The sequence below is a fragment of the Carettochelys insculpta genome, chromosome 1 (genome assembly GCF_033958435.1).
Source record: "Carettochelys insculpta isolate YL-2023 chromosome 1, ASM3395843v1, whole genome shotgun sequence".
Lineage (NCBI taxonomy): Eukaryota > Metazoa > Chordata > Testudines > Carettochelyidae > Carettochelys > Carettochelys insculpta.
The window spans coordinates 9,201,792-9,224,782 of record NC_134137.1 but is presented as its reverse complement, the minus strand read 5'-3'; the positions used below and the strand labels follow the sequence as shown (position 1 = coordinate 9,224,782).

At 43.4% G+C, this 22,991-nt stretch overlaps 2 protein-coding genes across 2 annotated transcripts; both read left to right on the top strand.

Annotated features, from left to right (window-relative positions):
* Positions 1 to 2,865: 2,865 nt before the first annotated feature.
* On the top strand, positions 2,866 to 3,801 carry LOC142003227 (olfactory receptor 51G2-like). Its single transcript, XM_074979981.1, has one exon. The coding sequence runs from the start codon at positions 2,866 to 2,868 to the stop codon at positions 3,799 to 3,801; it is 936 nt and encodes a 311-aa protein (XP_074836082.1).
* A 10,764-nt stretch (positions 3,802 to 14,565) lies between these two features.
* On the top strand, positions 14,566 to 15,501 carry LOC142003218 (olfactory receptor 51G2-like). Its single transcript, XM_074979969.1, has one exon. It carries the CDS (start codon positions 14,566 to 14,568, stop codon positions 15,499 to 15,501), a length of 936 nt encoding a protein of 311 aa, XP_074836070.1.
* Positions 15,502 to 22,991: the final 7,490 nt, after the last annotated feature.

Sequence of the window (22,991 nt, the reverse complement as noted above, 5' to 3'; positions counted from 1 at the left end):
TTGGAACTCCATGGCTAGTGGTGAGATAAGTGACCAGCCAGTCTGCTTCATCCAACATACTGTTTTATCTGAACAGCGGGACAAAATCTTAATATGGGAGAGTAGGAGGGTTTTCAACCAACAGTCTGTAAACCCAGGTGCTTCCACTTTGTGAGGGACCCAGGCAGATCAAGCACCTTCAGTCTTCCCCATACCCTGTCAGTCTGAAGAACTCAGCAACAGCTTTCCCACCATTACAAGCTGCATAATGTGGCTTGGGCCCAGAAATAGTCTCTTCCGGTTGGTCACTCTCATTTTATCTCTCAGACACCGTGGGGTGATTAATGAGCTATGGCTTTTCTAGTATCTTTTCTCCCCTTTTTTTCTTGCTTAACCCAATGCAGCATAGCATCAACATCCCAACTTTTAACCCAACAGAGCTCTACAGCAAACCTCCCAAGAGCTGGGTCTAACATGCACCTTTGTTCCTGCAGATTAGTTCCCTGTCTGTCAGAGTAATGTTCCAGGTGGGACATATTTAATGAACACAGAACATAGGCAGTCAGAGAGCGAGAGAGAAAGAGCAATAAGATATTTTCCTGTGTGAAATGAAGTTCCATTTCCATGAATATTTATGCGTTTGATTTTGAAATCCACTTCCTAGAAACCCACATTGTGCCTGGTGTTACTATGTACTGGAGTGTCACAGTTCTGTCTGTATCAGCAAAAAGAGAGAGGACTGTTGTGACATACATCAACACCAACCCCTCTTCTTGTAACCACTGACAGACAGACTCCAACCTGAGACTCTGTATCTTAGCGCAGGAGCCTCTACAGTATAAGCCAAAACTGTAAAAGAAGCTATTTTTTCCCTATGTAAGTGGTCTAGATGTTTCTACTCAGGACTGTGAACAACTCATAAGTATGTGGGTTACATCACCATTCCGCACACAGGCTGCAGACTGATGGAACACAACTCCATGAGAACTGGTCAGCTTCTAACCCAGGGTCAGAAGAGTTACTAGACTTTTCTGTACTGACAAGCAAGGCAATGAGAGCTGATAAGAGTCTGCAGTCCTACTCTAACCTGAGAAAAGCTCTCTGAAAGAAGGTCAGAGGGAAAAGAATGGGATCCCATGTGGGTGCTAAAGTGCAGCTAGATAAATGTTATGATATTTGTAGTGCAAACAGAAGAAACTGAAATTTTATGACATCCAAGTAAATGGAATGCGGAGAGCAGAGTTGTTGGAATTGCTGAAGAGAGAAGGAATAATGATGTCTCAACAACTTCGTGGGTTTTACTTTAGAAAGTGTTTCAGACATATTTTCAATAGTATTTGAAGTGAGTTTGTGCTATTAGACCTTAGTACAGTGAACAGCTGACTGCTACTTTCCCCTGGTCAGTGACCAGAAACTGTATCACAAAAAACAAGCAGTTCTGTAGCACCTTAAAGACTAACATCAATTTATTTATTTGTGAATCTTTAAGGTTCTACAGGTCTGCTGGCTTTGGTGAAGCTACAAACTAACATGGTTCCCCCCTGTGGGACAGAAGCTGCTTGTGACACTTATGTTCGGGGTTATGAGCACAATCCCTCTGCAATACGTACACCCCACTGTTCACAAAGTCCTGAGAGAAGAGAACCATTGATCTGCATGTCAGCAAAGAGCAGAGCTGCAGTTCAAGAAAGGGGAACGCCGTAGTGTTTGTATGTAGTTGATGCCCAGCACCTCTTACAGGAGCATGCCTGAAATAACTGCCACACTCAGCTGAATATTAAGGCAAAATTGGTAACTGCGCCGCTCACCCCTTTCAAACACCAGCACCTCTGTCGCAGCTGTGTCAGTCTGTATCTGCAAAAACAACTGCAAGTCTTGTGACACCTTATCCCTAAGATGCCACAGGACTCTTTGTTGTTAAGACCATCTCAGCTAATGTGCCAAAGACCTGCAGCATCTTGACTAGGGAGAGAATGTAGTTACAGCAAACGTGAAGATAAGCCCTGTGGGATGACCAGCCTCTCTGTCTTCAGCCAGGTCTGGCCATGCAGAGCACTCCTCTTGGAGGTGTTCTTGGGGATAAGAGTGCACCTTTGGGAGTGTTTGGGATGGGAAAGTTAATGGACCCTCGTTCTATTCAAATGTACGTATTTAACTCTGGCCCTGAGAATTTGTTCCATGTCCTGGAAAGAGGTAACCTCAAGAATGTCGAAAAACATTTTTATAAATAGCCTCAGGACAGATGAATACAATGGGGAATCTCACTATGTCCCTTCCATCTGTTCACACACAGCTCATACTGCAAGGGGCAATAGTCAAAGGGGAGACCCAGAAAGAGTGGCTGTGGGAAGGTCACAACTGTATCATTGCTCACCACTGAAGCAGGTTGTGGGACTCCCAGCCATAAAACAGCAATAGGGCCAAGAGCTTTGCAGGATTTAAGGTGGATTGATTGTTTCTGTCGGTAACCAAAAAATCTATATACAATCATGTGGGTTGATTTAATGGGATCTTGGAAGGATCCTAAACTTTCCTAATTTACATAAGAAAACATGCCTGACTGGTGAATGATGGGGCAATCTTTCCTTGTAACCAGGTAATCTGAGATCTGCCTGTTACAGGGCTCCTTCCACCTTACTCTGAAGCATCAAGAACTGGTCACTGAATATGGGGCTAAAGAGACGGAAGGTCTGATCCTGTCTGGCCAACCCTAAATTCCAACTGGAGGTATAAATCCAAGACCACAGTTTTGCTGATCTCCCTTGAGCTTCTGGACGTCTGTAGATTAGAGATGTCTTTTTGCATAACATATGGTCTCTGATAAGTTTTGTTTTTTTTTCCTTTCAGGAAGGAAGCTCCTAACTTTTTGGTCCTGTCCAGTGTGTTATGTCAGCTGTCAACGAGACCAAATTCAAATTTGCAGTGTTCCTTCTCTCCGGGATACCTGGGCAGGAAAACATCTATCTCTGGATCTCTATCCCCTTTTGCTTAATGTATATTATTTCAATAGTGGGGAATTCTGGCATTCTTTTCATTATAAAAACAGATCCAAGCCTCCATGAGCCCATGTACATTTTCCTTTCCACACTGGCCATCACAGACCTTGGCTTATCAATAGTCACGATGCCAACAATCATGGGTGTTTTGTGGCTTAACGTCAGGGAGATCAGCCTGGATGCCTGTTTCGCCCAGCTGTTCTTCATCCACACGCTTCAATGTATTGAATCCTCTGTGCTCTTGTTGATGGCTTTTGATCGCTTTGTCGCTATTTGCAACCCCCTGAGATACGCTTCTATCTTAACTGTGCCGAGAATAGCCAGGATGGCTTTGTTGTGTGTGATAAGAGGAGTGGCCCTAATAATGCCACTTCCTTTTCTGGTGCAACGGTTCCCATACTGGCGAAAGAACGTCCTCTCCCATTCCTACTGTCTGCACCAGGAAGTCATGAAGATGGCCTATGCGGACATCACAGTGAACAACTTCTATGGCTTGTGTGTTGCACTCTTGACAATGGGGATGGACTCGCTGCTCATCTTGCTCTCTTACGTGATGATCCTCAAAACGGTCCTGAGCGTCACATCCAGTATGGAGTGCCTCACTGCCCTGAACACCTGCGTCTCCCACCTCTGTGCTGTCCTGCTCTTCTACATACCAGAGATTGGTCTGGCTCTGATACCCAGATTTGGGAATAACTCCTCTCATGTTCTTCAGATTGCCCTGGGCTATGTCTACATGTTGGTCCCACCTCTGATCAATCCAATTGTGTACAGTGTGAAAAGCAAACAGCTTCGTGTGAGGATAATCAGGGCCTTTGTCAAGTGATGGGTCGGTTCATCACCCGGCTCGTGGACTGTTGACACGGGAGACAGAAAAATGCAAGTGTTGTCTACAGCTACTTATTTCATTCTGGATCTTCTTCCCCATCTCCTCCACTTTTATCTCAAACTCTGCCCCCTCTTCAAGGTAGAAGGCAGAGTCAGGCTATGTTAAGGTCTGCCCAGGGAGCCACAGGCCTTTCAAGTGTAATTCTAATAGACCCAGATTTTCTGTGGAAGGGAGTGAACCAGCAACCATAGAGGTTAAGGCCCTGGACTCTTCCATGTGAGCCAAAGGCCAACTGACTCTCAGCTACATCTGCAGATCAGAAGTTTCACTCTCCCTAGTATGTGGCCTCGGTGCCTCTGGGGTTACATATATTTTATCTCGCAGGAGGTACAACCCAGGGAAGATGGAGAGTCTCGTGGATCCTGAGGCATCCTCGTGTCTTGGGACAACTTCTACCATGGCCCAACAATGGCGTGGCTGGTGTGGTAGGGCCTGAGGGGAAGTGAGCCTTGGGGGAAGTGGTGTAGCAAGGGCAGGGCCTAGTGAGAAACTATGTACTAAATATCATGTCACACCATAATCATTTTTGTATTGATGAACACATCATTTGTTATAATGTGCTGTATATATTATTAATTAAAATATTTAAATCATGAGCTTATATATTGCTTTAAAATAGTTATGTGAACAATGAAGTGTAATGTAGTCCATGCAAAAATCACTCTAGGTGAGAAAGGGAGAGAGAGAGAGAGAGAGAGAGAGAGGAGCTATGTAGCTAAAATGTTGTAGTCTAGTGCCTAATAAAAATGTAATAATAAATCGTATGCAAGAGAACGTGCCTTGATTTATACTGCCAGCCATTCTTTGTAACCAGCAAAATACATGTCCAAATTACATTGGTAAAAGTACATCTGCAATATTGCAGGGTTTCTGAAGGCACCAATGAGAGAGTCAAATCAGGGCAAATTGCTTAGCTCAGGGCTACTCTACCTTCAGCCCATGACCGGGGGTCCTCCGCTATAAGGCACATCAAACCAGTCACACACTGACCAGCAAGAAATCATCCAAACAAGCCACTAAGACACTCCAGCTTTGTGGTTTATTAGTAAAAAATTTACAAAAAGAATAGGCTGAGAATAAACTTGTTAAGGGACTCAAATTCCATATAACAATACAGAGTTCTTGGTGCAGGACTGCAGCAGGGGAGTAATATTCTGCTGTTTTATAAATCTTTGGAATACATCCTTTGTTATGACAGGACATCAATCCTTCTAGGTCCAGTTCATAGCAAAGATGCTCCTGAAGAGGTGTGCTGGAATGAAGACAAATGGAGAAACTCTCTGGGCCCTCTTCTCCCCCACCACCCCCCACATACCCATATGGGGGGAATTCCGTTGTACTTGGGAGAAAGTATGCCAAAGGTGGAGGATTGTCACATGAGCAAGTCACCTGTCTATGGATGACTAAGTCCTTTTAGGTCACAGCCATGGCTAACGTGCTGATCTGAAGGTTCACAGCAACAGCAAAATTCACCAGATATGGAACCACATAAGGTCCATTGTCAGTAAAGTCTTACGATATATTTAACTGCAACTTGTACGCAATAAATTGGCCAAACCTCGAGTGAGGTCTTCCAGAAGCAAACATTTGAAATACAAGTACATATCCTATATTTATAACTTCAAATGCAAAAATGATACAGGCATATGAATAGTTTCAACAGAATCAGAAAATGTGGGTTATTGATGGACACCTCACTTGGCCTACTTTGTACAAGCTTTGATGCACACATATAATAGTGGCTGCAACACTGTTTTGTATGTGCACATTAGAATTCAATTTGTCAGAACATCAAACAAGCTGTTTGTGTCTATTACTGATAACAAAACAAAAACAAACAAAAATCCTTGTAACTTCCTATAGCCACCTTTTTGTCCTTAAAACTATTCTTTAAATATAAAAAAAAAATATTATTTGAAACACTGTAATGACTTTTATTCTTAAGCTGTTCTATACTGCTTCTGCCTTTTCAAAAAATGTAATTCTTGTGTATATAAATACATTTATATAAGCACATAAATATATTAAATAATAAGCCTAAAGGCCATCTCTATAGCCAAATAATCAAAAAAGGGTAAAAATGATCAAATATTCCCATTGTAGCTAATAATTAAAAAAAGCAAATTAAAAACCCTTAAGCTTTCCTCTCCAAAACAAAATACACACAAAACCAAAACACATCAAAATAATCCTCAAAGCACAAATAAAAAATAACAATAAAAGCAATCCTAATAGAACCATTTATTGCCAAATAACTAATTAAACTATCGGGAAGCAAAGCTCATTAGCTTATTTGAAAAAAACCAGCTATAAAATAAAATGTCTTGCCTTAAAACTTTGGGTTCTGTCCTTCAAAATATCAGATTGCAACCAACAGATGCTGGCTTCCCCACTCAGACCCATTCTAACTGATCAATAGATAACTGCAATCATAGAATCATAGAACACTAGGACCAGAAGGGGCCTCGAGAGGCCATCGAGTCCAGTCCCCTGACCCGACGGCAGGACCGACCACTATCTACACCATCCCTGATAGACATCTATCTAATCTGTTCTTAAATATCTCCAGCGAGGGAGATTCCACAACCTCCCTTGGCAACTTATTCCAGTACTTGACCACCCTGACAGTTAGGAACTTTTTCCTAATGTCCAACCTAAACTTCCCTTGCTGCAGCTTAAATCCATTGCCTCTTGTTCTCTCCTCAGAGGCCAAGAAGAACAAGTTTTCTCCCTCCTCCTTATGACACCCTTTAAGGTATCTGAAACCGCTATCGTGTCCCCCCTCAATCTTCTTTTTTCCAAGCTAAACAAGCCCAATTCTTTCAGCCTTTCTTCATAAGTCATGTTCTCCAGACCTTTTATCATTCTAGTTGCTCTTCTCTGGACCTTCTCTAATTTCTCCACATCTTTCTTGAATTGGGATGCACAGAACTGGACACAATATTCCAGCTGAGGCCTAACCAGCGCAGAGTAGAGCGGTAGAATGATTTCTCGTGTCTTGTTCACAACACACCTGCTAATGCAACCCAGAATCATGTTTGCTTTTTTTGCAACAGCATCACACTGTTGACTCATATTTAACTTGTGATCTACTAGAACCCCTAGATCCCTTTCTGCTGTACTCCTTCCTAGACAGTCTTTTCCCATTCTGTATGTGTGAAACAGATTATTCCTTCCTAAGTGCAGCACCTTACATTTATCTTTATTAAAGTTCATCCTGTTTACTTCAGACCATTTCTCCAATTTATCTAGATCATTCTGAATTTTGACCCTATCCTCCAAGGTAGTTGCAACCCCTCCCAGCTTGGTATCATCTGCAAACTTAATAAGTGTACTTTCTATGCCAATATCCAAATCATTAATGAAGATATTGAACAGAACTGGTCCCAAAACAGACCCCTGCGGAACCCCACTTGTTATGCTTTTCCAGCAGGATTGAGCACCATTAAGAACTGCTCTCTGGGTACGATTAGCCAGCCAGTTATGCACCCACCTTATTGCAGCCCCATTTAAGTTGGACTTGCCTAGTTTGTAGATAAGAATATTATGCGAGACCGCATCAGATGCTTTACTAAAGTCTAGGTATACCACATCCACTGCTTCTCCCTTATCTACGAGTCTCGTTATCATGTCAAAAAAAGCTATCAGGTTGGTTTGACATGATTTGTTTCTTACAAAACCATGCTTGCTGTTCCCTATCACTTTACTACCTTCCAAGTGCTTGCAGATGACTTCCTTAACTCCCTGCTCCATTACCTTTCCTGGCACAGAAGTTAAGCTGACTGGCCTGTAATTTTATGGGTTGTTCTTATTCCCCTTTTTGTAGATGGGCACTATATTTGCCCTCTTCCAGTCTTCTGGAATCTCTCGTCTCGCATGACTTTCCAAAAATGAGAGCTAACGGCTCAGCTACCTCTTCTATCAGCTCCTTGAGGATTCTCAGATGCATTTCATCAGGCCCTGGTGACTTGCAGACATCTAATTTTTCCAAATGGTTTTTAACTTGTTCTTTTTTTATTTCAAAAACTAACTCTACCCCTTTTCCACCAGCATTCACTATGTCAGGCATTCCTTCAGACTTCTCTGTGAAGACCGAAACAAAGAAGTCATTAAACATCTCTGCCATTTCCAAGTTACCTGTTACTGTTTCTCCCTCCTCACTGAGCAATGGCCCTACCCTGTCCTTGGTCTTCCTCTTATTTCTAACATATTTGTAAAAGGCCTTCTTGTTACCCTTTATGCCTGTAGCTACTTGGAGCTCATTTTGTGCCTTAGCCTTTCTAATTTTACTCCTGCATTCCTGTGTTATTTGCCTATGTTCATTCTTTGTAATTTGTCCTAGTTTCCATTTTTTATAGGATTCCTTTTTTAGTTTGAGATCATGCAGGATCTCCTTGTTAAGCCAAGGCGGTCTTTGCCCATATTTACTATCTTTCCTACATAGGGGAATAGCTTGTTTTTGGGCCTTTAATAATGTCTCTTTGAAAAACTGCCAACTCTCCTCAGTTGTTTTTCCCCTCAGTTTTTCCTCCCATGGGATCTTACCTACCAGCTCTCTGAGTTTACCAAAATCTGCCTTCCTGAAATCCATCATCTCTATTTTGCTGTTTTCCCTCCTACCAGTCCTTAGAATTGTGAATTCTATGATTTCATGATCACTTTCACGCAAGCAGCCTCCCACATTCAAATTCTCGACCAAGTCCTCCTTATTTGTTAAAATCAAATCCAGAACAGTTTCTCCCCTGGTGGCTTTTTCAACTTTTTGGAATAAAAAATTGTCTCCAATGCAGTCTAAGAACTTATTGGATAGTCTGTGCCCCGCTGTATTAGTGTCCCAGCATATATCTGGAAAGTTAAAGTCCCCCATCACCATCAAATCCTGGGCTCTGGATGATTTTGTTAGTTGTTTAAAAAAAGCATCATCCACCTCTTCCACCTGGTTAGGTGGCCTGTAGTAGACTCCTAACAGGACATCACCCTTGTTTTTTACCCCTCTTAAACTAACCCACAGACTCTCAACACGTCCATCTCCTATGTCCATCTCCACCTCAGTCCAAGTGTGTACATTTTTCATATATAAGGCAACACCTCCCCTCTTTTTTCCCTGTCTATCTTTCCTAACCAGGCTGTAGCCCTCAATACCAACATTCCAATCATGTGTATTATCCCACCAAGTTTCTGTGATGCCAATGGTATCATAGTTGTATTTATTTATTAGCACTTCCAGTTCTTCCTGCGTATTACCCATACTTCTTGCATTGGTATATCGGCATCTTAGATATTGATTTGAACTTTCCCCCCAGTTTTTTCCTGGCCCTCTTTTTACTCTGACAAAAAACATCTTCAAATTTAACAACATCTTCAAATTTAATAACTTCTTCAAAATTAATGTATCTATCCATCCCCACACATCTTATCTGTCTACCTATCTATCCGTCTATTTAGTCAGCCAGCCAGCCAGCCAGCCCCCTACATCTACCTTTCTCTATCCATACATCCATCTGTGTAGTTCTCATCTATCTATCTATCTATCTATCTATCTATCTATCTATCTATCTATCTATCATAAAAGACTGACTGATGTTGCTCAGGCCCTTAACTGAAGCATTTTTTTTTTATTTTTCTTCATTTGAAACATTGGTTTGGGGTTGGAAGTCTGAGGAGTGGTTCAGTGTGTTGCTGTCCCAGGGACAGAGGACAACCCTAGCCCTCTCATACCACAGCAGCTTGGGGCCAGTGGAGAAGTGCCTGTCCATGGCCGCTGCAGCTTCAGTGGGTTTGAGAATCACTTGTGTGCTCTAACCTTCTGTATATTACAGGCTGCAGATTTTCACCCACTTACTGACCCCATTCCTGCCCCAACACACACACTGAGCCCAATGACTTGTGTTAGATTAGTGCAAAACTTTCCTTTATCTAACGTGCATCTTCTAGCAAGACATCTAATCCTTGCTGGGAAGTATCAGGAGAATCCGTCATCTCCCTTGGGAGTTATGTCCATTGGTGAAGTCCCCTTACTGTTAAAAATGTGTGCCTCTGCCCTGGGCACTCCTGTCTCTGTGCAGTCCGTTTTCCCCCATAAAATTCCTCTTTAGCAGATCCTGTGGGCCATGGCTACTGGTAACACATTAAAGATAAACCTGAACTCACAAGGAGCTTGAGTTAATTTAATGCCCCTGTGCAGGCCAACAGATTGTGGCTAGGCCTAGCTTGCAGTTGACCACTGAGATGTGTGCCTAAATGAGGGCATCTCTGGGTCATAGATCTCCTTTTCATTCCTCAAAGACCAGGGGAAAAAATTCCCATATTGGAACCATCTGAGGGAAATTTCCCTCTGCTTAAATGTCCTTCAGTTTGTAATATGAGAAACGAGTCTGCATGGCAGAAATCTGATCTTTATTATTATTATTATTATTATTATTATTATTATTATTATTTTCCCAGCAGGATCACAGCTGTGACCACATCATTGTTACTACTCAGGCGAGCCCAAGGTAGCCATGTGAATAATGGGAACCACACAAACAATGCTGACAGGGATGGATTCCAAGAACAGAGACTGAAGTAGGGCTAGGGTTGTACTACACTTCTGTAGCATCACCCCATATCAAGTGTGACTTGGCCTCCTACAGTTTGCCATTGGCTGTGATGGGGTTAAAGCTTGGGCATACAAAGCCCAGCAGCTGAGGCTCCCTGATGGCTAAGTGGCCCACACAGGAATGTGCCAGCATGCTACATAAAGGCAATGGCGTCCCTGCCTGAACACACACTGCTTGCTGACTGTGCAACCTCTCAGGTGACTCCTTGTTCATTGTGGTGAAGATATCTGTTGTCAACTGCTCCTCTTGAAGCAGGACTTGGGTATGTTGGCAGGTTTCACTATGTTTAAACTGGGAAGTGCAGGGGAAAAGACACATGTTGTTTCCATGTGCAGCTGTTCTGTGCAGCAGCAGAGGACTCAGCTGGGCTGTCATGGTGACTCAGTGATGGCACTGGAGGTCAGGCAGAGCTAGGTAGCTGGGGAACCCCTCCCCTACATCTCCAACCCTCTACTCCTTAGTGAGCTGTGTTATCTAAATGACATTCAAATCCAGCTCAGAATCTGAAACCACAATGCCTCATGTCAGTGTTTCTCAAGAGGTCGCTTTGTTGGGAGTTAAGCAAGAGGGCAGCCCGCAGAGTATCAGTTCCTAATTCCCAAATCACTTCAGGTTAATTTGCCCAAGGAAATGTAGTGAAGTAAAGCATTTTCAAAAGTTCTATTCTCTGGCTTGCTTATGAGGGCACAAATTCAGACCTGCACTGCTGTGTGGTAACAGGTCTGATTGGCCATATTTCTGTTTCCTGACTGACTGAGCGCTTGGGCATTTTGGCCCAATGGATACACCTCAGAGTTTCAGAGCTACTGACATCTCTGACCCCTTTTTGGTTTTTGTGTAGCAGATGTCAGGCCTTGTACCTTGCCTTTCATAGGGACCCCACGATCCTCCCACCCTCAGACTGGGCCTTTGGGAGAAAGTGACCATGAAATCTGAGAGCTCCTGATTCTAAGGAAAGGCAAAAGGGAAAGCACCAAAACAGAACAGTAAGAAGTCCTGTGGCACCATATTGACTAACAGATATTTTGGAGCATATGTTTTCATGGCAAACAGTGGGTCTTTACCCACGAAAACTAATGCTCCAAAATATCTGTTAGCCTATAAGATGCCACAGGATTTCTTGTTGTTCTGTAAGATGCAGACTAACACGGTGACCTCTCCGTTACTTGTCACCAAAATAGAGACACTGGATTTCAGGAAGGCAGAGTTTGGTAAACTCAGAGAGCTGGTAGGTGAGGTTCCATGGAAACAAGGTTAAGAGGGAAAACAACTGAAAGGAGCTGGCAGTTATCAAGGATCGTCTAGACACTCTATACGGTGAATGTTGAATGGTAGCGGAGAGGGAGCCATGCTAGTCTATATCCTCCTTGGTTATCTATGCCTTAAATATTGAGTCTGTCCTGGTCTGACTCTGGTCTGAAGAAGTGGGTCTGTCCCATGAATGCTCACCTAATAAATTATTTTGGTAGTCTTTAAAGTGCTACTTGACTGCTTTTTGTTTTTATATGGTGCATGGTCCTGCCATGAAGGCAGGGGGCTGGACTCAATTACATCTAGAGATCCCATCCAGTTCTAGTGTTCTGTGAGCCAAGTCCGGCTCTAACCTGAGAAATCATCTCTGAAAGAAGATGAAAGGGAACAAAAGGGTTAATGTGCATGTATTAAAGTATAGATGTTTAAATGTTATGCTAAAAGTTTCCTTTTCATATAAATATTGCAAACCAAATGTTGACGTCAGGCTTGTGTATTGTAAGGCAGCAGTGATATCGTTGGAAACTGCAGGAAGTGGAGGTGGTAACTTTACTGCACTTCACAGAGTTTGCAATGGGTTGGCACAATTCAAATTTTGCACAATGAACAGTTGTATGACACTGTATCCTGAGAACTTACTAGAAGCTGTTTGTGACACATGGATTCCAGTACACAAATGAATTCCATGTATTCTATGAACACAATTTGTTTGCACCACTTGTGTATCACTTTCCAAAAAGTGCTGAGAGCAAAGAACCATTGGACTGTGTTTAAGAAAAGGGCAGAGCTGAGGTGCAGGAAAGGTAAATGTAATAGAGGTTGAAGCTCTCTAATCCAGCATCCTTGGGGCCTGGCCAGTGCCACATGAGAGAATTTACTGGACCATGGGAGGTCTATATTTTCTAGCAGCATTACCAACACTTCCCCTGCTTTTAGAAGACATTTGGGGTAAATTACAGGTAAATAACACCTCAGAACACTGAGTTCCAGGACTGCTAGCTGGAAAGAAATGTTACTGGACCATGGGAAACTTGATTGCAACCATGAAAAGTCGTCATCTTGCTAACTAAAATCATGCTGGATTATGGATGTTGCCAGATAAGAGCATGCTGGAGTAGAGAGGTTCAACCTGTTTTAGTACTTAGTTTATGTCCATCATATTTTCATAGAATCATAGAATTAGAACTGGAAGGGACCTCCAGAGGTCATTGAGACCAGTCCCCTGACCTCGCAGCAGGACCAAGGACCATCTAGACCATCCCTGATAGACCATCCTACCAGCTCTTAAATATCTCCAGTGATGGAGATTCCATAACCTCCCTATGCATTTTATTTCAGTGTTCTACCACTCTAGAGCAAGTTTTTTCCTAATGTCCAACCTAAACCTCCCTTGCTGCAGGTTAAGTTTATTGTTTCTTGTCCTAGTCTCAGAGGCCAAGGAGAACAATTTTTCTCATTCCTCCTTGCAACACTCTTTTAGGTACTTGTAAACCACTGTCATGCATCATGTCCCCTCTCACTCTTCTCCTTTCTAAACTAAACCAGCCCAGTCTTACAGTCTTCCCTCACATCTCATGTTCTCTCAGACTTTAATCACGCTTGTTGCTCTTCTCTGGACCTTCTCCAATTTGTCCCCATCTTTCTTGAAATGTGGTACCCAGAAGTGGACAAAATGCTTCTACTGAAGCCGGCCTAAATTTTATTTTTTTTTAAATTTTCAAATGAGAATGGCTGTAATTACTTGCACACTCAAGTTGGTATTAGTGTGAACCTACTGTTTCTCAACAGAGCTAAGGTAACTGTCTGTATTAGTTTTCAACTTGCAAAATATCTGCAGGTTGTTAAATGGACCCCTTGAGGATGAAGAAAAGTCTGTAGGATAATCAAACTCTCTGGCTTCAGGCAACATTCAAATACAAAGCACTTCAGGTTTTCTTTGAGGGCTTATTGGGGACTCAGAGTGTATCACTGGGAGCATTTGGGAAGGAAGAAATAATAGAGTTCAGTTCTGATTAAATTTATACAGAAAAATCTAGGGTGATGTAATGATCATTATCAGCATGCGCTTGCAATGTATTTCAGTAACTGCTGACCAGGAGAGCCAAACCTGGGACCTCTGGAGCTTAGCACAGGAGTCTCTACTGTTTGAGATAAAAACCAGTAACTCTCATCTAAAGCTAGAGAGGAGACTCAGTCTGTCAGTGCTCTAGGTGCCACTATATGGGAAAATGGACCACATCCATTGTATATGTGGATCATATACACACACGTCATGATACAATGAGGCACACTTAGAAGGGGAGAGCCAGAAAGGGTGTCTTTGGAAACATCAGAATTGTAAAATCACATCGACCTCACATAGGCTGTGGATCTGCCTTCCACAAAATATCAATGGGACCAAGAGTATATCAGGATGGAAGGAGGGACTGGATGTGTATATGGATAAGCAGGAAACCCAACTACAGTTGTAAGTATAGTTTTTAAAATGTCTTGGAAGGGGTCTAAAACTTCATATTTTATATCATGAAATATGTCTCATTGGTGAGTTGTCATGGGGACCCTTTCCCTGCAAGGAAGTTATCTCATAACTACTTATTGTAGTGTTTTTACATCTTCCAATAGAGCATCTGAACCTGGCCAACAGCCTGCTGAGCTTCATGGATTACAGGTCTCATTTAGTTTGGCAGTGCCTGTCTTCCTACAGGTGGTGTAAACACATGACTGTGTTTTTGCTGACATAACTGGTCATTTCTCAGAGCAGACAGATGTCTTAGTAACTACCATCTAGACTCCTGTTCTGTTTCGTTTCAGGAAGGAAAGCTCAAAACTCCGTAGCTTTGGTCAATGCACAATGTCAACTTTTAACGATACCAAATTCAGCTATGCAGTGTTCCTTCTCACTGGAATACCTGGGCACGAAGACATCTACCTCTGGATCTCTATCCCCTTCTGCATAATGTATGTTATTTCAATAGTAGGTAATTCCATCATTCTCTTTGTTATAAAAATAGATACAAGCCTTCATGAGCCCATGTACATTTTCCTTGCCATGTTGGCCGTCACAGACCTTGGCGTATCAATAGTCACTGTACCGACAATATTGAGTGTATTCTTGTTTAACTCTAGGGAGATAAGCCTGGATGTCTGTTTTGCCCAGCAGTTCTTCATCCATTCCCTTCAATTCACTGAATCCTCTGTGCTCTTGTTGATGGCCTTTGACCGATTCATCGCAATTCGTGACCCACTGAGATATGCTTCCATATTAACCCTGCCAAGAATAACCAAGATGGGGCTGGTGTTTGTGCTGAGATCAGTGGCTGTAATATTCCCACTTCCCTTTCTCCTGAAACGGTTCCATTATTGTCGAGCCAATGTCCTCTCCCATTCCTACTGTCTACACCAGGAGGTTATGACGTTGGCTTGTGCAGACGTCATGGTCAACAGTGTCTATGGCTTGTGTATTACACTCTTAACAGTGGGGTTGGATGCAGTCTTCATCACCGTCTCTTATGTGATGATGCTGAAAACGGTGCTGAGCATCACCTCCCAAGCACAGAGCCTCAAGGCCCTGAACACCTGTGTCTCCCACTTCTGTGCTGTCCTGCTCTTCTACACTCCAGAGTTCAGCCTGACTTTGATGCACAGATTTGCGAAGGACTCTTCCCCCTTGCTTCAGATTCTCCTGGGCTATATCGCCTTGCTGGTTCCGCCCCTGATGAACCCCATCGTGTACAGCGTGAAAAGCAAACACCTTCGTGCAAGGATATTCAGGGTGTTTGTCAAGTGATGGATCAGTTTGTCACATGGTTCCAGTGCTGATGACACAGGAAAGGAAAAGCCAGGGCTCCAGCCACCTATTCCATCTTGGACCCTTACATCTGAGACAACATAGGGGAATTAGCTCCAATTTGTAGATAGAGGTTAAGCGAGACACTAACATGTGGAGCAATAGGAGGGGTAGGACAATGTATTAGGAGAAGGAGACCAAAGCCCTCGGTGAGGGTGGTGGGGTTCTTGAGTGAAGGGAGGAAGATGGTCCTGGAGGGTAGGAGAGTTTGTTGCTTAGAGAAGACTGAATTAATGCAGACCCCACAAAGCAGCTTTTGATGGAAAGGAAACGCCTTAGAGGGAATGACAGATGCCCGCAGTGCTACCTCAGCCCCAAGGGGTCACTTTGTGGGTGGACCCTTTCTGTAAGGCTGTAGCCTGAGTGTGCTCTGCTTTTGGGAGCTGTTACTGTCACCCAGAGGTCAGTACCAGGGTTGCTCTGAACTGTGCTGAGATAGAGGGAGATCAGTCCACTGAGACAGATCCCCTCTAAGTGGCTCCTGGGCACCCCCATTCTCTGCAGAACAGTGGGGAGCTTGGCTGGAACAGCTGAGAATCCAGCCAGGCCTGTCACTACTGAGATGGCCAGCAGGCTGACCAGTGGTATGGACACTATTAAGGTTCCCCCCATGCTTTATGAAAATCAGCTTATGAATATGCATAACTTGAAGCAGCTCTGGGCAAAATCCTTTGTGTCGCATGTAATTTCTAAAGCCACAGTCGACTGGCTGTATATATTCTAGTTTTGTGCTTGTATCATTCTTGTATGTGGAATTAGACATATGAAGTGTATACCTGTTTGTAATTCTAAATGAGCTAATGAGGACTGCTGCTGGTCCTGCAGAAACTGTGCTTGGTCCTAGAAAAGCATGTGACCATGTCATCTATACTGGACTCCATCTTGAATCTGGTATATTGCCATGGGGATAGGGAGACTGAACACAGGCTTCCTGCCTGGGGAAAGTTTATTTAAGGAATGGGAAGCAATCAGGCTTTATCTTCGGTTGACTTTTGAAATTTTTGGTGGGATAAGGGTGCATTTGAAAGCAGAGCTTCCTTTCGATGGAACCCCTTCTATATGGCTGTTTTGGCTTTCAAAAACAGTACTTCCAAAATGGCGATTGGCAGCCATCATGCAAATGGGGCACTGAATATGAAAATCAGTGCCTCATTTGCATTTTGGTCGGCTATTTTTGCGTGCCCCTTTTGAAGGAGGGGGGCCAGTGTAGAAATATCCGGGGTGAAGAACACAAACTGTGAAGCAATTTCTCTTAGGCCATGTTTACACAGCATTCTTCTTTTGTGGGGGTGGAGGAATGCAAATTAGGGAGAGCAAAAATTCAAATGAAGCCCTGATTTATAAATCTTGTGCTTCATTTGCATTATCTCATGTGGCAGTGCTTCCAAAAGAGACTTTTCCAAAAGCAGAAACAGACATGTAGATGGGGTTCCTTCAGAAAACAAAAAAACAAAGCTACTTTTGGAAAACATATATATATATATATATATATATATATATATATATATATTCCTGAAATGAATGATGAATAAGAGTTCTTTTGATTTTTTTCCCCTCAAAGGAATCCCATCTACATGGCTGTTTTTGCTTTCAGAAAAGTATCTTGCAGAAACACGATCATGTGAGATTATGCAAATAAAGCGTGAGATTTGTAAATCAGTGCTTCATTTGCATTTTGGCTCTCCCTAACTTGCATTCCTCTTCCAAAAGGGGAATGCTCCGTAGATGTGGCCTTAGTGTTTGAGTTTTAATTTGTGTATTTTGTTTCTTTTGGCTTTGTAACTTAAATTCATCTGTCTGTTTTCACTTGAAATCACTCAAATCCTACCTTTTATGATTAATAAAACACTCTTGTTTATTATCAAGCCCAATTATTAACAGGTTGGGAGTAACCGGAGCCCATCTCTTTTTTTTCATTGATAAAGAGGATGAACTTACCAGCTTTCTTTGTATAAAACTTTAGTATGGAGTAAGAAAGATTTATTCCAGGTTTTAGTCTTCTTGGAGGCTGTGTTCCAAGGTGCTATTAATGGCCTTATAGCTGAGCCCTCCGAGAGCTGAACCATCTGCTCTTTTGAAATTCTGCTTGTCTACTCTTACTATGTGTTGGAGAGTGAGGAACGTGCGGGAGATAAGCCGCCTCCAGTCCAGATGCTACAGGGTGGACACAACAACTGAGGAGAGGGCACCAGATTGCTCCCTATTGAAAGAGGGAAGATTGACAATTGTCCTTGAGGGAAGACAAGATTGGTGCCAGCTTACCATGGCACAAGGAAAAGATAAGGAAAAAGAAGTACAATGTGAAGTAACAAACATCCACCAGGAAAGCAGCAGGCACTGTCCCTGGTGAAGAGGCATTATTATAGAACGAGGACTGCTTTCCATTAGGTTTGGGTTCATCTTGCCATTACCACTGTCTGGGACCTTGTCTGGGCTGAAGCAAACCTGATTTCTCTTTCACAGTCAGCTTATTTGGCCACCAGGCTAATGTGAGCAACAGACTGGCAACTATCCCATCAGTGGTAGGAGCACGTGTGTGTCCCTGTAAGCATAGGCTAACCGCTTTGCTATGGTATTCTCGATAAATGTGGTGCTTTGCCTTTCCCCTTGAAAAGATCCTGTGTGCTGCTTATAAGCATAATACACTCAAAGAGCATGTGCACTGGCCAAAAAGACTCAGCATTGTTACAGGATCTTCCATCTGTTTGCCCATTTCTCATGGAAGAAGCCCTAGCTGAAATCTGTGTGAACCTGGGCCCAGTCACATGTCCAATTTACAGGGTCAAGGTGTGAAGCTGCCTTTTGTCCTTAAACTGTTTTCTCCCAGACAGACCATCTAGATGAGGCCTCTGAGGCCAGTGCTTCATTGGTTTGCTGAAACATTCAGCTTACCCATGATAGTCCAACACTCCCTTCAGGAATTCAGCACCCATCCCTACTGTAATTCCAGGTACCCCCATGTCTGCCAAAGATATCAAAGGACTGGACTCCTGGGTCTTTCCAGGCGCAAGTTGCTGCAGGAGGCTGTGGTAAGACACATGGCAGGGGCTCTGCTCTTTGGAACCCTGACACAGCCATGATTGTAGGGTTTCAGGGGGTGTGAGGAATTTGAATATATTTATCCTCTGCCACTACCATGAGTCAGGGCTATTATTAACTGGTGCAGAGACTCAAAGACCTGTCCTCTGAGAGATCCCAACACACCTGTTCTGCTGGGCCAGAAGCTCTGGTCTCCCCTAGCCAAGGCAAAGAGTTGGGGGAACAGCCTCCAGCAGAGTTCTAGCTTCTTTAGCTCTTTTTTTTTTCCTGTGATGGATGGGCTGCACCAGACAAGCCTTTTCTAGGGGATCCTTCTGTTGTGGGGCTTTTTTAGCTATCTTATCAGACATCCATGGCAGGATGATGATGAATCCTATCTGGGCTAGGACATTCCTTTGCTAAGTACTCTTTCAATGTGACTACCTTTGGCTCAAATGGAGGAACTTGTTCCATTTGCTCTTACAGAGATGATTGGCTGTAAACAGCAAACAAGGCAAATGCTCACTTCTGTCAAAAAATGTAGAGAAGTGGGGAGCAGAGGAATATTCAGGGAGGTGAACAGCTGTCCCAGGCCGTGGCTTTATTGGATTTTAAGATGAACATTCAAAACACTATTGCAACTACTGGCCTACGTTTGTACCAATTCTCATGCCCAGTGGGCCATGTGAGATGTCTATTGAAAGTTGCTGATTTGCTGATTCTGTTTATACTGCTCATATGTTTGTATCAATTTTTTTTAAATGTGAAGTTATAAGTATTGGTTCTGTGCTTGTATTTGAAATTTTAGTTTCTGTAAAACCACAATAGGAGGCTCGGCAACCTGTGTGATAAGAGTTCATGGCCAAGTGAAGCAGTACGTGACAGAGAAATTACCTCATCAAATTCCAGTCAATGTTGGAAGAATTTGGCTGTGAACATGTAACTCAGCAGAGAGGTTTTGGCACATTGTCCAAAAGGGACATGGACAGGTGATCTGCCCATGTGACAGGCACCATTTCAGATGTGCTTCCAGACAGAAAGAAGCAGTGGATTTCCCTCCACAGGGGCAGGGTATAAGAGGATCCTGAAAGTTCCTCCATCTTTGCCTTCAATCCAGCTCATCACTTCAGGAACATCTCTGCTATGAACTCAGTCTGGAAGGATTGATGACCCAATCTAACAGAGGATGTACTCCAAAGAGAGTTAAGATAGCAGCCTACTGCACCTCTGCTGCAAGCCTGCATCAAGACCTTTGTGACTGGCACATGTAATTTGACTGCTTTAACATGTTTACTCTCACCCAATTATTTCTTTCTTCCTATTAATAAACCTTTAGATTTTAAATTCCAAAAGATTGGCACAGCGTGCTCTTTTGGGTAAAATCTGAGATATATGTTGACCTGGGAATATGACTGCTCCTTTGGGACGGGAAGAACCTGTGTGGATTTGGTGAGACTGATTTACCTAACCTCTCATCTGTGTAAGGAGGATACTGGTTGTGGCACAGGGGAAGCTGCAGTGTCTGAGGAAATTGCTTTTGTGACTTCTTGCTGGCCAGTGGGGCAACAAAAGTGCTCGGGGTGCCTGATTTGATGCCTTACAGTGGAGGATGCTCAGTGTTGGGCTGTAAGTATCTCTGTCTCAAAACATTTGCCCTGATTTGGTTCTCTCTGCTGTGCCTGGGGAAACCTCCAGTATTACACAGCCGCTCCAGGGAGCGAGGCAGAACTGAGGTGGCAGGGTACCAGCCACAGATGTCAGTCTGCTGAAACCTAAAGATGTCCTCAAAGAGCTCCAGTGATTAGCAATAGCATCACACAGGAGGGACCCTAAGGCAAGCATCTAGTATCTCCCATTTTCTCCTTGGTGACATGGCCATCCTGAGTTGGTGCAGAATGGGAGGCTGATTGAGGACAGAGCTGCTCCCTAGCATTGTGTCCCTCTAGCACATAGAACCAAGGCTCAAAGCTGGGGCTTGGATAGAGTTTCCCTCTCCCACTCCAACACACTATGAATTATTTTGACCCTAACTAAAATGCTTCCTTTTCACCCATGCCTGGGGCAAATTTTCACAGAAGATGGATCATTTCTCTCTGAAACTTCAGCTGCCATGATACTGCCTGGGTCCCCAGGAGAAACTGCAGGCCTTCCATCTGTCTCTCCTTTGTAACAGAAATCTCATTGGCACGGGTTGAGTTTATGGCTGATCTGGAGCATGAAAACTTTGAAAAGTCCTGCTGGTTCTAGGTCTGGGTTATTCTAACTGCAAGCTACTCTAACAAGACTTCCCATCCCTACGCAGACCTCTGCAAGCTGCAAAACACCCGTTTGGCAGACCCTGCAGGTAGTGGCTACTGTGGCACCCACTGGTAGCACAGCTGTGAAGAACCTGTGCTAGTGGGGAGCTGTTGAGGGTCCTCGTGATGATATGGAGGCCTAGAGATTGTGGGTGAGTGGCCCTAGCTACCAGTATAGCACTGAGAACTCTGCCTAACTTTGGGGCAGCTCTGGATCCTCAGCTTCCTTTTTCTTTTCTCAGACAGAAGGGGAGAGACCTCCCCTCCTGGAACCAGCCAAGAGAAATATCCATCTTCAAACCCTTGTGGAATCTTTCTTCCCTGGCCTTCCCTCCAGGACTGTAACATAGCAAAGAGGACTGAAGGGAGAAATTTGGTCCTATATTAGTCATAGTACAGTAAAAGGTTTACCCCTTGGGGATGCTGGCTATTAAAATGTGATGGTTATTGGAACTGGGGAGGGCAGCAGTCCCGCTCTGTGCCCCTTCCCCCTACAAGATAGTGCACTGCTGACCCTGCTTTGCTTTCTGCCCTGGCCAGGAAAGCTGTCCTGCTGGGTATGCTGGTTAACTGAATGTGCTGTTATTATTGGAGTGCTGGATAGCTGGGCTTTTACTGTAGCAGTATTTCATCCAGGTCACAGATGTTACAGCATCATCGTTATCACGCAGGTGTCTGCAAAGAAGTGATGTGATGATACACAAGAACAGAAGTGCTTAGGAGTGCAAGAACTACAGAATAATTGCCCTAATGAGTCCCCTAGGCAAGGTGCTGATGCTGAAACTGATGGTGAGGCTCAGATCACAGATAGAAGAACATTTAGAGAATGAGCAGAGGGGGTTCAGAAAAGATAGAAGTACCATGCACCAGATATTGGCACTAAGACTGATAGTGGAGAAATCTCGACGAAAGAACATCTATGCTTGCTCTGCAATTTTCAGAAGGCATTTGACAGAATAGATCAGAAAGTGACTTGGGCAGTGTTGGAGTCATGTGGAGTGGATATCAGACTGATAAAATTGTTGAAGGATACCAATGACAAAACAGAGGCAGCAGTGAGAACGTTCGGAGAGTTGGGAAGTTGGTTTAGAATGAGTAGAGGTATGAGACAAGGAAATCTGGTATCACTGAATATCTTCACCATGCCTCAAGAGAGATTGATGGACACAATCAGGGAAGAGGTAGAAGGGATATCTCTGCATGGGACAAGAACTGACAACCTGATATTGGTGGATGATGTAGTTATCATCGAGTAAGATGAGGAGAAGCTAGTGGAAACAGTGCAGGTGCTAAAGGAGGAAGGGAAGGAGTACGGACTGATTATGAACATCGATAAAACAAAAAAGTAGTATATGGAGATAAGGAGATAGGAAGGAAGATCAATGTAGAAGGGATGGAACTAGAGAACATAGAGAAGTTAACATATCTGGGGAGCAACCTAACATATAATCTAGACTGCAAGAAGGAAATAGCAACGAGAATAGTGAAAGCAAGAGCAAGTTTGAAGGTGAAGGCTAAGACCTGGAAAAGCAAAATGACTAGCTGAGGAATGAAGCTGAATGCCTTGAAAACGTGTGTTCAGCAGTGTGCTGTATGGATGTGAGACATGGGTGATAATGAAAGATTTGAAGAGAAGAATGGTGGCATTTGAGAGGAATTGTTGCAGAAAGAACCTGAGAATAGAATGGATGCAGAAGGTACCAACTAGGAATTATATAGGAAGATACAGCCAAAAGAGAACCCACTGCAGAAGGTAATACAACAGAAGTTACAGCTATTGATGCATATTTGCAGAATGAACGGCAAACAAGAAATCAAGACCCTAATATTCAGCATAATGGGCAGTTCGAATAGGAGAGGCAGACCCCACAGAGAATGGGTAGATGATATAGTAGATTGGTGAGGAGCTAGTCTACAGAAACTAAGCCTTTCTGCATTGGACAGGGGAAGATGGAAGGAAATAGTAAGGGAGGCATCAGACACCAATGGGCACTGAGCCCATGGTTGTTGATGATGATGATGATGATGATCTTTGCATTCACACCTGAGCCATGGGTGGTGCACTTATGTAATCTTTTACATGATTGCCTGACTGAGCTCATTATGTCTTGCTGC